Source organism: Pelodiscus sinensis, chromosome 9 (genome assembly GCF_052426305.1).
Source record: "Pelodiscus sinensis isolate ZL-2025 chromosome 9, ASM5242630v1, whole genome shotgun sequence".
Lineage (NCBI taxonomy): Eukaryota > Metazoa > Chordata > Testudines > Trionychidae > Pelodiscus > Pelodiscus sinensis.
Genome location: NC_143060.1, coordinates 4918128 through 4929521, shown reverse-complemented (window position 1 = coordinate 4929521; position 11394 = coordinate 4918128). Strand labels below are relative to the sequence as shown.

Here is an 11394-nt window from a genome sequence, read left to right as displayed (position 1 = left end):
GCTGCTGTCCATGCTGCGGATGCCGGTTCCATTTAGGAACTGGAGTGAAGCCGCCAGCTGGCTCCACGGAGGCCAGGAAATGGCTCTAGGTCGCTACCTGCTTGTGCCAGGTTGCAACTGGTGGCACAGGGACAAAGCTCTGCTCCGTGAGCAAGCCCCTGCACCGAGCGCTGCTGCTGCCTGTCGGCTGATCGCAGCCCTGGCTCCGGAGTCCGCGTGCTAGGGGCCCGATTCTTGCTCTGATGTTGGCTCCACTGAACATCAGGCTGGGAGCGAGTGGAGGAGTTCACCCCATCCTGTTCAACCGCAGGTCTTACTAGTGCTGATCCTGTCTCAGCAAGGACCCTCGAAGGAATGGGACCAGAACCTACCAGATCCTGACAGCTGTCCCCTCCCGCTCCTTTCCCCCCTCTTCCTCGCCCCGTGATAATGGATGAGTGGAAACCCAACGCTCCAGCCAAACAGTTTGTCCCGCGGAAAAACCGGAGCTGGTACCTGGCCTGGAAGTACAAGCTGATGAACCAGAGGGCCGTCCGGCGGCTGTGCCAGGTGAGTGCCCTGGAGTAATGCGAATCATGCCGGGGCGGAGAGAGAGGCAGGGATTAGAGAAGATAAACTTGCAAAGCCCCATGGATTATGGCGTCTGTGTCGGGCTGCAGATGCTGCCGCCTTGTGACCTAACGCAGGGGAAGAGAATAAATTGTCCTTTGAGAAGCCACCCGCATTGTGTTTCACCCTTACAAGGTAGAATGGAACGAGTCAAACCCTCCTCTAGCTATGGCAAGTGCCCAAGAAAGATCTTTTTCCTGCAGACAGAGGGGACCTTCATCGATTTCACCTGTGGCTAGATGCTGTTGATTACCAGGCCTGCACAGCTTAGCAAGTCTGAAATATAGGGCATCCCTGCTAGAAGTTGCCCTGGTAAACATCCATCCTGCACGAACATCGTTGACACTTGTAGGATCTGATGTGTTAAGTCCTCCCATTCCCCGCTCTTACGTCTTGCAAAAAAAAAATCCCACAACAGTTTGCGCAAATGGAAGTCCGACGGGGGGGGGGGGGGGGAATTCCCCACTTGATGTCGTCTTGCTATACAGCCAGGCTGTGTCTACACTGGCATGAATTTCTGGAAATGCTTAAAACGGAATACTATTCCGTTTTCAGTTTTTCCGGAAAAGGAGCATCTACATTGGCAGGCTGCTTTTCCGGAAAAGCTTTTTTTCCGGAAAAGCGTCTGTGGCCAATGTAGACGCGCTTTTCCAGAAAAGAGCCCCGATTGCCATTTTCGCGATCGGGGCTTTTTTCCGGAAAAGCCCACTGGGCTGTCTACACTGGTCCTTTTCCGGAACAGTGTTCCGGAATAAGGACTTATGCCCGAGCGGGAGCAGAATAGTTTTTCCGGAATAGCGGCTGATTTTGTACAGTAGGGCATCGTTGCTTTTCCGGAAATTCAAGGGCCAGTGTAGACACCTCACGGCACACCAGTGTATCCCGGAACACAGTTTAAGAAACATCAGGTTAGAGGGAACACTGGTGGAGAAGCACACCCCACCATCCAGTGATTTCCCTGAACTAGCAGACATTGGAGTGAGGGGGCTACAGATCTTGCAGAAATATCATTCTGAACCTTCCAACTAGGATGGAAATAGCAGAAGAGCCTCTCTCGTGGGATTTTAGAGCATCTAAGGAAGAGTTGAAATACAGGGGAGGAGATCAGTTATAGACAGATGGGCTAAGTCTACACTGGCACCCTTTTCCGGAAATGCTTAAAACGGAACAGTTCTCTGTTATAAGTATTTCCGGAAAAAGCACGTCTACATTGGCAGGATGCTTTTCCGGAAAAGCACTTTTTGCGGAAAAGCGTCTGTGGCCAATGTAGACGCACTTTTCCAGAAAAAAGCCCCGATCGCCATTTTCGCTTTTTTGCGGAAAAGAAATCTGTGCTGTCTACACTGGCCCTTTTCCAGAACAGTTTTTCTGGAAAAGGACTTTTGCCCGAACGGGAGCAGCATAGTTTTTCCGGAAAAACACTGACAATTTTACAGTAGATCGTCGTTGCTTTTCCGGAAAAGCAAGCGGCCAGTGTAGACAGCTTGCACGTTATTCCGGAAAAGCGGCTTATTTTCTGGAATAAGTGGCCCGGTGTAGACACAGCCCCACAGATTTTAGAACGGATCTTGGATGTATAGCCAGGACGCCCTGCAATATTTCCTGGAGGGGAGGGTGGACTTACTAGGTGCCTGGTTGTGAGTTCTAGCTCTGCATTTGGCTTGTGGGGGAAAGCCTTGTGAGACTCACTCCTGTTGGCTCTCCGCTGTGTATTGGCTAGGGAAACTAGAACCAGTGAGTCTTTCGTTGTGTGGTCCTCTGTGCGACCAGGCTAGAGGTTTTCAGCGCTGCAAGGGCCTTGGGTAGCCCTTTCTTAGCAGAACTAAGTTTTGACTGTAAACGCCTCATTAATCTTGTTTGTAAAATTTACCTGCTGTATATTTGAGTGTCCGTTTGTGCGGGATCTCTTCCTAAACAGCAACACCCCATGTGCAGCTTCCTCTTATCATATCTTAAAGCAAGGTCAGGCATTTGGTTGTGCCAGGCCAATGGGGTGTGCCTGGAATGGGACTGGTGCTCTTAAAACCATACAGAAAAGAGACAGAATCACCAGGCAGGTGAAAGGGGCTGGCTAGGGGCACCCCCACTTGTCCAGAACTACCCCAGCCCTTAGGGAGGCTGAAGTCCCCGTCCCCTTCCCCCCCTCCATCTCCCGATTCATATGGCAACATTGCTGTTTCCCTTTGTCAGGGAGTGAAGGGAAAGTGCAGAGTTTGCTGCATTCCTCACTCTGGCTGGGAGGGCAGGAGGCAGAAGAACATGGATTCGACCCACCCAGGGGACATGTGCCCGTCCCCTGCTGTGCCAGCTGGAGCCCCGAGCTGCTGTGGTGAGAGAGGACTGGGGTTGTCCTCAGGGCAGCCTGCACCCCTCACCCCCATCCCTACCCCAGAGCAGTGATTCAAATGGAGGATGGACCTTTTCTCCAAAAATGAATTGAGTTAAGGACCCAAGCCACGCCGGGTAAGTCAGGGAGCTTGTGTCTGGGCTGTTTGTGTAGGAAGAGTGGCTCTTACAGTTCTCTGAGCATGGGCCTTAGAATATTTGGTGCTGGTGCCTTTTTTTTTTTTTTTTTTCCGCCACGGCTCCAAGACTCTCACTTTTTTTAACGCGCGACGTTTCTAGCCTCTGTGCTTGCAGAGAAGAGCTGGAAAACAGAGCCCCTAAAGACACAAAACCCAGAAGCCCCATGCAAACAACCCAAATCTAGGCTTGCCAGGTGTCTGGTATTGAACTGTACAGTTTGGTATTTTCACCACCTTCCAGTAAAAACATTCAGAAAATACTGGACACCTAAAATGTCCAGTACTCTTTTTTTTTTTTTAAAGTTTCCCAGCCAGGAGGTGAATATCTTAGGGGCTCCGTCTAGACTGGCATGATTTTCCGCAAATGCTTTTCATGGAAAAGTTTCATGGAAAGCATTTGCGGAAAAGAGCGACTAGATTGGCACGGGCGCTTTTCCGCAAAAGCACTTTTTGTAGGAAAAGCACCTGTGCCAATCTAGATGCGGTTTTGCGCAAGAAAGCCCCAATCGTCATTTTCGCCATTGGGGCTTTTTTGCACAAAACAGTTTTTAGCTGTCTACACTAGCCCTCTTGCGCAAAAACATTTCCGAAAAAGGGCTTTTGCCCAAACGGGAACGTCAAAGCATTTGCGCAAGAAGCACTGATTTCGGACAGTAGAACGTCAGTGCTTTTGTGCAAAATCAAGCGGCCAGTGTAGACAGCTGGTGAGTTTTTTCGCAAAAGTGGCTGCTTTTGTGGAAAAACTTGCCAGTCTAGATGCAGCCAGGCTGTCCAGCTCAATACAGAGGCAACCTGGTAACCCTAGTGCTTACCGGGGGAGCTGTCCGGCCCCACACAGGGAGGCAAGATGGCGGGCGGCAGCCTGTTAGGGCCAAAGAGCCTCAAAAGCATTTCTTAAAGGGGCCATGCTGTTTTTTTTTTTTTAATTTGTTTGTTTAGTTTTTTTCTTAACAACTCTCGGGGTCCCTTTTTTTGTTGTTTTTTTTCAGAAACCATCTGGCAACCCTACCCAATCTGTTTTAAAAATGTATTTATTTATCAAGGCAATCTTGTAAGTGCTTGGGGCCTGATTCCCTGCTTTTGAACGCTTGAGGGTGGCATGGGGTCAAATGGTGCAGCTTTTCAGAAGTGGCCTCTTTCCAGCAGCCCAAGTGGAGTGCCCTTGGGCCTTGTGGGTGTAAATTGGTGCTTCTGCACACCAGATTCCTGTTCCCTCAAGCCACTCCTCATGGAGTCTGGAATCCTCTGACTAATTTTTTTTCCCATCCCTGTGGAAGGGACGTATTGTTTGCCTGTAACGCTGTTGTCCAACTTGGGTTGTGTCACTGGGATCTTCTGGCGGACTGTACGTGATTTGTATCAGAAGGGTAACCGTGTTAGTCTGAATCTTCAAGAACAACGAGAAGTCCTGTGGCACCTTAGAGACTAACAGATGTTTTGGAACAGCATCTGACGAAGTGGGTCTTTGCCCACGAAAGCTTATGTGCCGATAAATCTGTTAGTCTATAAGGTGCCGCAGGACTTTTCGTTGTTCGTACATGATTTGGTGACTCTGTCTTTCTTCTGTATGGTTTTAAGAGCACCAATCCCATTCCAGGCACATCCCACTGTCCTGGCACAACCAAATCCTGACCTTTCTTTAAGATCTGTTGAGGAAGCTGTGTACGGAACTTGATGGTCCCAGCTTTTACCGGTGAGTAGTTCTTGAACAGACAGACTCTCTAAAATTGATAGTAGGTATTGAGAAGCCGTGGCTAATCTATAACCCGAATACAGGGCCTGGGAATTTAACAATAGTTCCTCCCGTATGGGACATGTGGGAAGCTTTGCAGCTGTTTCTATTTGTAGATAAAGCAAATGGCCAGCTCTGAGCCAGGCATGTTCTGATCATAGTGGACCACGTGGGCCATTTTTAAGAAGCACTTTCGTGACAGGGGAAAGAGACACGGGCTGTATCCGAGACCTGCGAAGCCTTTGCTGGCTGCTCTCTCAGCCTCTCCTTCCCCTTCGCATTGTCCGTCGTTGACCCCGATTCGTGGGGCCCTGCCCAATTCGCGGCCGTGGAAAAATGTGTCACGGGCCGTGAAATCTGATCTCTCCCCTACGTTAGCCGCATGTCACTGGGGGAGACCAGCTTTCACAGCCAGGGGGCCGGAGAGCAGCTGTTGCTGGGCAGGATCCCAGCTGTGAAGCCCGTGTCCGTGCTAACAGCGGTGCAGATGTGAGGATGGCATGGGATGAGAGGAAGTTATCAATTGGGCGGGGGGAGCAGGGCTGGCCTCTGAGGTCGGTGACTACCCAGCACCCTATGGTGAGGGAGCCGCTGTGGTCAGACATCCCCACATACGTGCCTTTCATTACCACACTCTGGATCTTGAACTGAGGATGCCCCAGATGGGGGCTCATTTTGTGTTCTCCTTGCCCTTCCTCCCCTTCCACACAGGACTTCCTCCCCTTCCACACAGGCTTCTCTCAAGGCTGCGTGTCACCCATCTCCGGAAACCTCTCTTGGCTACAAGAAGCTCTGCGGCTTCTGGCCGGGAACCCAGCTCGGAAGGCAGCAGCACCGCCGTCAGCAGCAGCAGCAGCACAAAACTGTGACATCCCCCCCCCCCACACTCTCTAGCCTTGCAGCACCCCCATTCCATGGTCCCATTTTCAGCTGGGACCCTTATGGTGACAATACTGCACAATTTAAATAGGTGACACTGTGAAATGCATGTGTATTTACAAGCCTATGACTGTGAAATGGACTGAAATGGACTATGGCTTTGGATAGGTCGTGTTTATTGGACCATGCTGCATCTCTGTGAACCAAGCCCTTTTCCCCTGCTCCTGCAGCCATCCAAAAGCAGCGCCGTAATGGATGTAATGAGCAGCATGTAACCCTCGGGGTGGCTATTCTAGCTCATTGTAACCAGCAGTCCCTTCTGTCTTGCGGCGTGGCTGTTAATCTATAACTTCGGCACCCTCCCAGCCCGAGTGGCCGGGAACATGCCTTTCTGGACACGTGGCGCGTGTATGAGCCTTCCCGGGCGGGGAATGGGTCTCGGTGCAGCGCTGCTGTGTAAACGCTCTTCGGCACCGAGGTAATGACGCTGTCGTCGATAACGAAATCTGGGCAGGCTCCCTCTGGTAGGTGGAGAGCTCCGGGCAAGCGTCAGAACAGGGCTGCAGTGAAAAGAACAGAAGGTGCCGCAGAGAGAGAGGGTGTCTAGAGGCAGATTCTGTTCCTGGCCTGCTCCTTTTCACCAGGGTTAAGAAACATCAAACAACGAATTGGTTTTTAATCTGCTGTCTTTCCTCAGAGCCTGGCTCCTAGAAACAGCGCCTCTGATCTAGTGAGGAAGATGGTAATCAAACTCAAGCATGTCCCTCCCCCCGCTCCCCCTCCGCCGCGCCCCAGTCTGAGAGAACAGAATTCCAGGTGGGACTGAGGACATGTGGATGGGTGGATCTGGCCCCTTTTGTCTGAGCGTGGGCAGGCACCGTGGATAGGGCAGGAATCCTAGAATCTCAGAACACTAGAACTGGAAGGACCCTCGAGAGTCATCAAGTCCAGTCCCCTGCCCTCACGGCAGGACCAAGCACCCTCTAGACCATCCCTGACAGGTGTCTGTCCAACCCGCTCTTAAATATCTCTGGAGATTGCACAATCTCCCTGGGCAATTTATCCCAGTGTTTAACCACCCTGACAGGTAGGAAGTGTTTCCTAATGTCCAACCTCAACCTCCCTTGCTGTAGTTTCAGCTCGTTGCTTCTTGTCCTGTCCTCAGAGGCCAAGAAAAACAATTTTTCTCCCTCCTCTTTGTGACTCCCTTTTAGATACCTGAACGGTTGGGGCAAGCATCCTTGATCTAAAAACAGGGGTAGTGGAACCCAGCTGTAGAAAGGGGGTCGTGGAACCCAGCTATTGAAACAAGCAGCCCTCCCACCCCTGCTAGGGGTGTAAAATTCTGTTTAATCCATTTAAACCTGATGTTTAACTGATGAAATGTGGGGAATGTAGGAAGTGGGGCTTGGTGCACCCCCTCCCCATGGACATGGACTGCTCTGGGTGGGCTGGAGTGCCCCCCCCCCCACCCGTGGCAGGCCTTGCAGGGCAGGGGGCATCTCCCACCGATTAGCCATAGCTGGGAAGCCTCACCTGTTAAGGGTGAGCTTAACCCTTCACCTCCCCTCCTCCCGCACACACGGTCCGAGAACACAATTCCAGGCAGGACTGAGGCCACATGGCTGGGTGGATCTAGGCCCTTTTGTCTGATGAGCACGCGCTAGACCTGAGCCAGTGGCCTTTTCCCTTGGTCGGTTTCCGACTTGCCGTGGTAAATACTCGTGCGCTGGCGGATGGCTCCCGCAATGCTAGCTAGCGCTCGCGCTGGTTTCACAGGCGTCCCTGTGGGTAACTGAGCAGGGGACCCTGGTCTCGGGCAGGCTGCTCTGTCCCGTTGTGGTGAGGCAGAGGGGCCGGCTTCCCCGGGAACGCCATTGGCTCCGTCCGTGAGTTCTCGCCTTTGTGACTCCGTGGGTGGCTCTGTAGCCCTCGGCAGTTCAGGGCTCGCTTCCTCCTGTGCCACGCGGTGGGGGGAGACGCCGCCGTGGCGAGAGTAATGGTGCGACTTGCCTGCGCTCCTGCAGGGAGCGTGGCAGTGCCGGGATTTGAACCCGCAGCCTCCGGGCCTCCATCCGTGAGGTTAAGGCAGCGGGTTTCAAGCTTTTTTGGTTTGGTTTGGTTTTTTTTCCTCTCGTGACTCAGTTGAAGAAAATTGATGCCGCGACCCAACCTAATGTGACTAGCGTGTGGGCTTGGGGTGGGGTTGAGGAGGAGCTTAGGGGCATGCGAGGGGACTCAGGCTGGTGGGGGGGGGTCGGTGCTGGGGCAGGAGGGGTTTATCTCAAGCAGCTCCCGGGCAGCATTGCAGCGGGGAGAGACGAGTAAGGCAGCTTCCTGCTTGTCCTTGGCACCACAGACCAGGCTGCACCCCAGAAGCAGCCGGCATCAGGTTCCCAGCCGATGGGAGTGCGGGGCTAGTGCTTGCACTGGAGAGGAGAAGGGGGTTGACGTGGGGAACACCCTCGAAGTTCCCATAGCGACCTCTATCTCCTCACAGGTCTGCCTGCCGACGGGCGCACTCATGACGCTAGTATCCCAGGTAGCTGGATGATGGGACGCTCTGTGCGGCCCACAGGGCTCTCTCCCCTGAGGGTGCCCACTTGGGCCTATGAATCGCTTCAGAGATTGTAAGTCAGGGCGGATGGGGAGTTCAGGCTTCCGGGGCAGGTGTAATGCCGAATTCCCTGTCATCCTCACTCTTTCCTAATGTGGGGGTTCCTTCTTTCTTCACACCTCTGTGAGGAGAGTCCCCATTGTGCAGGTGGGGAAACTGAGGCAAAGTTAAGTGATGAGCCCAAGTCTGACAGGAAGCATGTGGCAGAGCTGAGAATGGAACTTGGGTGTGTCAAGTCCCAGGCAAACACCCAAGCCACTAGGCCACCCTTTCCAGTAGATGTGAAGGGAAAGCTATGGCTGCCGGAGATCGTCTGTGAGGCTCAGTGTAGCTTATGGCGATCTTTTCCTGGCATGTCGCCGTGTGGCATGGAATGGGACCAGAACTTTTTGCCTTGCAGATGGGGGCCGTCCTCTTCCTGCTTGTGACGGTCATTGTGAATATCAAGCTGATTTTGGACACTAGAAGAGCTGCCAGCGAGGAGGAGGAGGAGTCTGCCCAAGACTATGGTGAGTCGGAGGGGCCCGGGTCACGGCAGCAGCAGGCAGTCAATGCACCTAGAGCTGGCTAGAAAACAGGCTTTGCTAAAACTTTCCATGGCTGGGGCGGGAGGGGGGGGGCAACTTTTTGGCAAACAAAATCTAAACCAAAAATATTTGTCATTAGAAATGCTGCTGCTGTGCCTCATGGGGATGGTATTTCAGATGCCTTGTGTGCCCACCCTTCTGTGGGTGAGGCTCCTTATAGGACTACATCTCCCATGGTGCACCAGGGTCTCTCCTCAGGGTAACGGGAGGTGGTTGCATTATGGGAGACGTAGTTTACCTAGGGAGCCAAGCCCACAGAAGAGAATAGGGAGGGGAGGAGACAGGACTACAATTCCCACCAGGCCCTGGGGCAGGATGTCAGCCCTGAAATATTTCACTTCTCAAGAATTTGGTGGTTTGGATGCAAACCTTGAAACTTTTTTTTTCCAGTGTGTGTGAGAATTGTGTAACCGAAATCCCGCTTTTCTTCTGGAAAGACCGTTGTTGATGGGAACATGGTTGACCAGCCCTAGCCATAACATTGAGGGAACCCCCCGCACACTGCTAAAGACAGTGTTTCATTCTTGGTGGGCCATTCGTCCTGTGTGAAGCTGGACAGCCCTCTCTTTTTGGTGGTGTCCCCCTTGTCTGGTATTGAGACTATAGCAGAGCCAGGGTGTGGGGCGGGCGGAACAATAGCCTTCCTCGAAATGGCGTTCTCTGAGTAGCATGCCCTTGTATGCACCATGCGAGCCAGGCCAGCAGAGCTGGGCCCCTGCCGTTCCCAGAAGTACCGGAATAGCTGGCATTCTGGGAAGGCGGCCGTGGCTCCCTTCTCCATCTTGGGCTGCTCGGTTCAGACCACCAGCCGTGGGGGCTCTGGCCACGTGGACCCCTGTCCACCCAGAACAGGACTGAGACCCCAAATGAGCAAGGACCGGTGATAGCAGGGGCTGCCTTGCTCTCTCATCTATCTGCAGTACTTAAAGAGCTGAAGGTCCTCAAGGTTTGCCTCCTGGTCCCGCGGGCGCCAGGGGCTGTGTCGAGTGGGCGTGTCGGAAGAACGTGGCTTAGAACGTTCCCCCCCAGGCTGGTAAAGAGGGATGCTGCAGCCCGTCGGGAGGGGCAAAATAGAACGCGTGGCGTGCAAATCGGTTGGGGATCTCACCCACCCTGGGGATCCGGCTGCTGCTCCTGACGCCCAGCCACACGGGTGCAGGCAGGGCTGAGTCTGGGGGTGCCCTTCTCCCCTTAGATGAAGGCGTGCAGCACCTGGAGACCCCGCGCCGCCCCACCAGCAGCCGGAAGCTCTTGGACATCGAGGTGTACTCCAGCCGGTCGAAGGTCTACGTGGCTGTGGACGGGACGACGGTGAGTGGCTGGTAGGGTTGCCAGGTGGCTGAAACAAAAATACCGAACACGGCGCCCCGCCCCCCACCCCCAGAAAAAAAAAACACCAAGAAAATTTTGTTGCGGGGGGTGAAGGGGGGGGGGGGGGAAGACTCCAAGGATCTGTTGGGGGTTTCCAGGTAGTCCTTTAAAAAAAACAAAAAAACCAGGCATGCTTCATTGGGGGGGGGGGAGATCAGGAGGGGAAGTGGGGGAGAACCAGCTGGCCGGGAAAGCGGGGGGTGAGCAAATCGGCCGGTGGGGAGGCAGACTGACTGCCTGTCCCGCGCTGGCTCCCGGCGATGCCCGAGCAAGGAGGCTTCCCCTCCTCCTCACACTCAACTGACTGAGGGCTCCCAGCAGCAATCGCGGCCCCGCCTCCCAGCTGGGACTCCCAGCCGCTCCCCCGCCCACGCCAGGCTTCCGTCCAGTGCACAGCTGGAAAAAACAGAAAATACTGGCCATTGCACGTGTCTGGTATTTTCTGTTTTTTTTACCGGACAGAGCGCGCAAATACCGGTACAATACCAGACACCTGGCAACCCTAGTGGCTGGCCCGGGAGCCTGAGGGCGGGTGAACCGGCCTGGGTGATATCAGAACAGACCTGATCTCCATCCCCCGGCCCTTGGGCCAAAGCTCTTCCTGGAGCACAGAGAACCCAGAATTCTGAAGTGCAGCGAATTCTCCCTGTCGGTGCAGCTGTGACCCAGGGAAACCTGGTTCCTGGCTATAATCACGTTTTCCCCCCTCCCGCAGGTGTTGGAAGATGAGGCTCGGGAGCAGGGCAGAGGGATCCATGTCATTGTGTTAAATCAGGCTACGGTAAATGGCACGGATGTGGGGCGGGGCTGGGACCCTCTTCCTTGCTCGGGGCGTGCACCATGCATGGAGCGAAGTGCCAGGGGCTGGCAGCAACCGATAGACCTGCAGTAGCACGGGCCTCGGCCTGGCGAAAGTACAGCCCAGAGGGAATGGCTTGGGAAGCCATGGTTGGAAGTAGGCTGGAGGTAGAGCCGTGGACTTCAACGGGAGTCGTTCCATTGTCCGGGGCGGCTTTGGCTCCTGGGGTGCAGACTGAACTCAGGTTTTGTGTACTAGGATGATGAAGGTCCCTA

General features: G+C 53.9%; 1 protein-coding gene across 2 annotated transcripts in view; it reads left to right on the top strand.

The window, feature by feature from the left end:
* The first annotated feature begins 273 nt into the window (after positions 1–273).
* POMGNT1 (protein O-linked mannose N-acetylglucosaminyltransferase 1 (beta 1,2-)) overlaps positions 274–11394 on the top strand; it is a 31834-nt gene continuing 20713 nt past the window's right edge. Inside the window, exons 1-5 of one of the 2 annotated variants that reach the window (XM_075935903.2) lie at positions 420–549; positions 4732–4827; positions 8763–8871; positions 10145–10260; positions 11036–11101. In XM_075935903.2, coding sequence (XP_075792018.1) covers positions 8763–8871; positions 10145–10260; positions 11036–11101 — 291 coding nt within the window. In that variant the 5' untranslated portion in view covers positions 420–549; positions 4732–4827. Of the gene's footprint in view, positions 550–4731; positions 4828–8762; positions 8872–10144; positions 10261–11035; positions 11102–11394 lie in introns of both variants that reach the window. The other variant, XM_075935902.2, reaches the window with a different exon arrangement.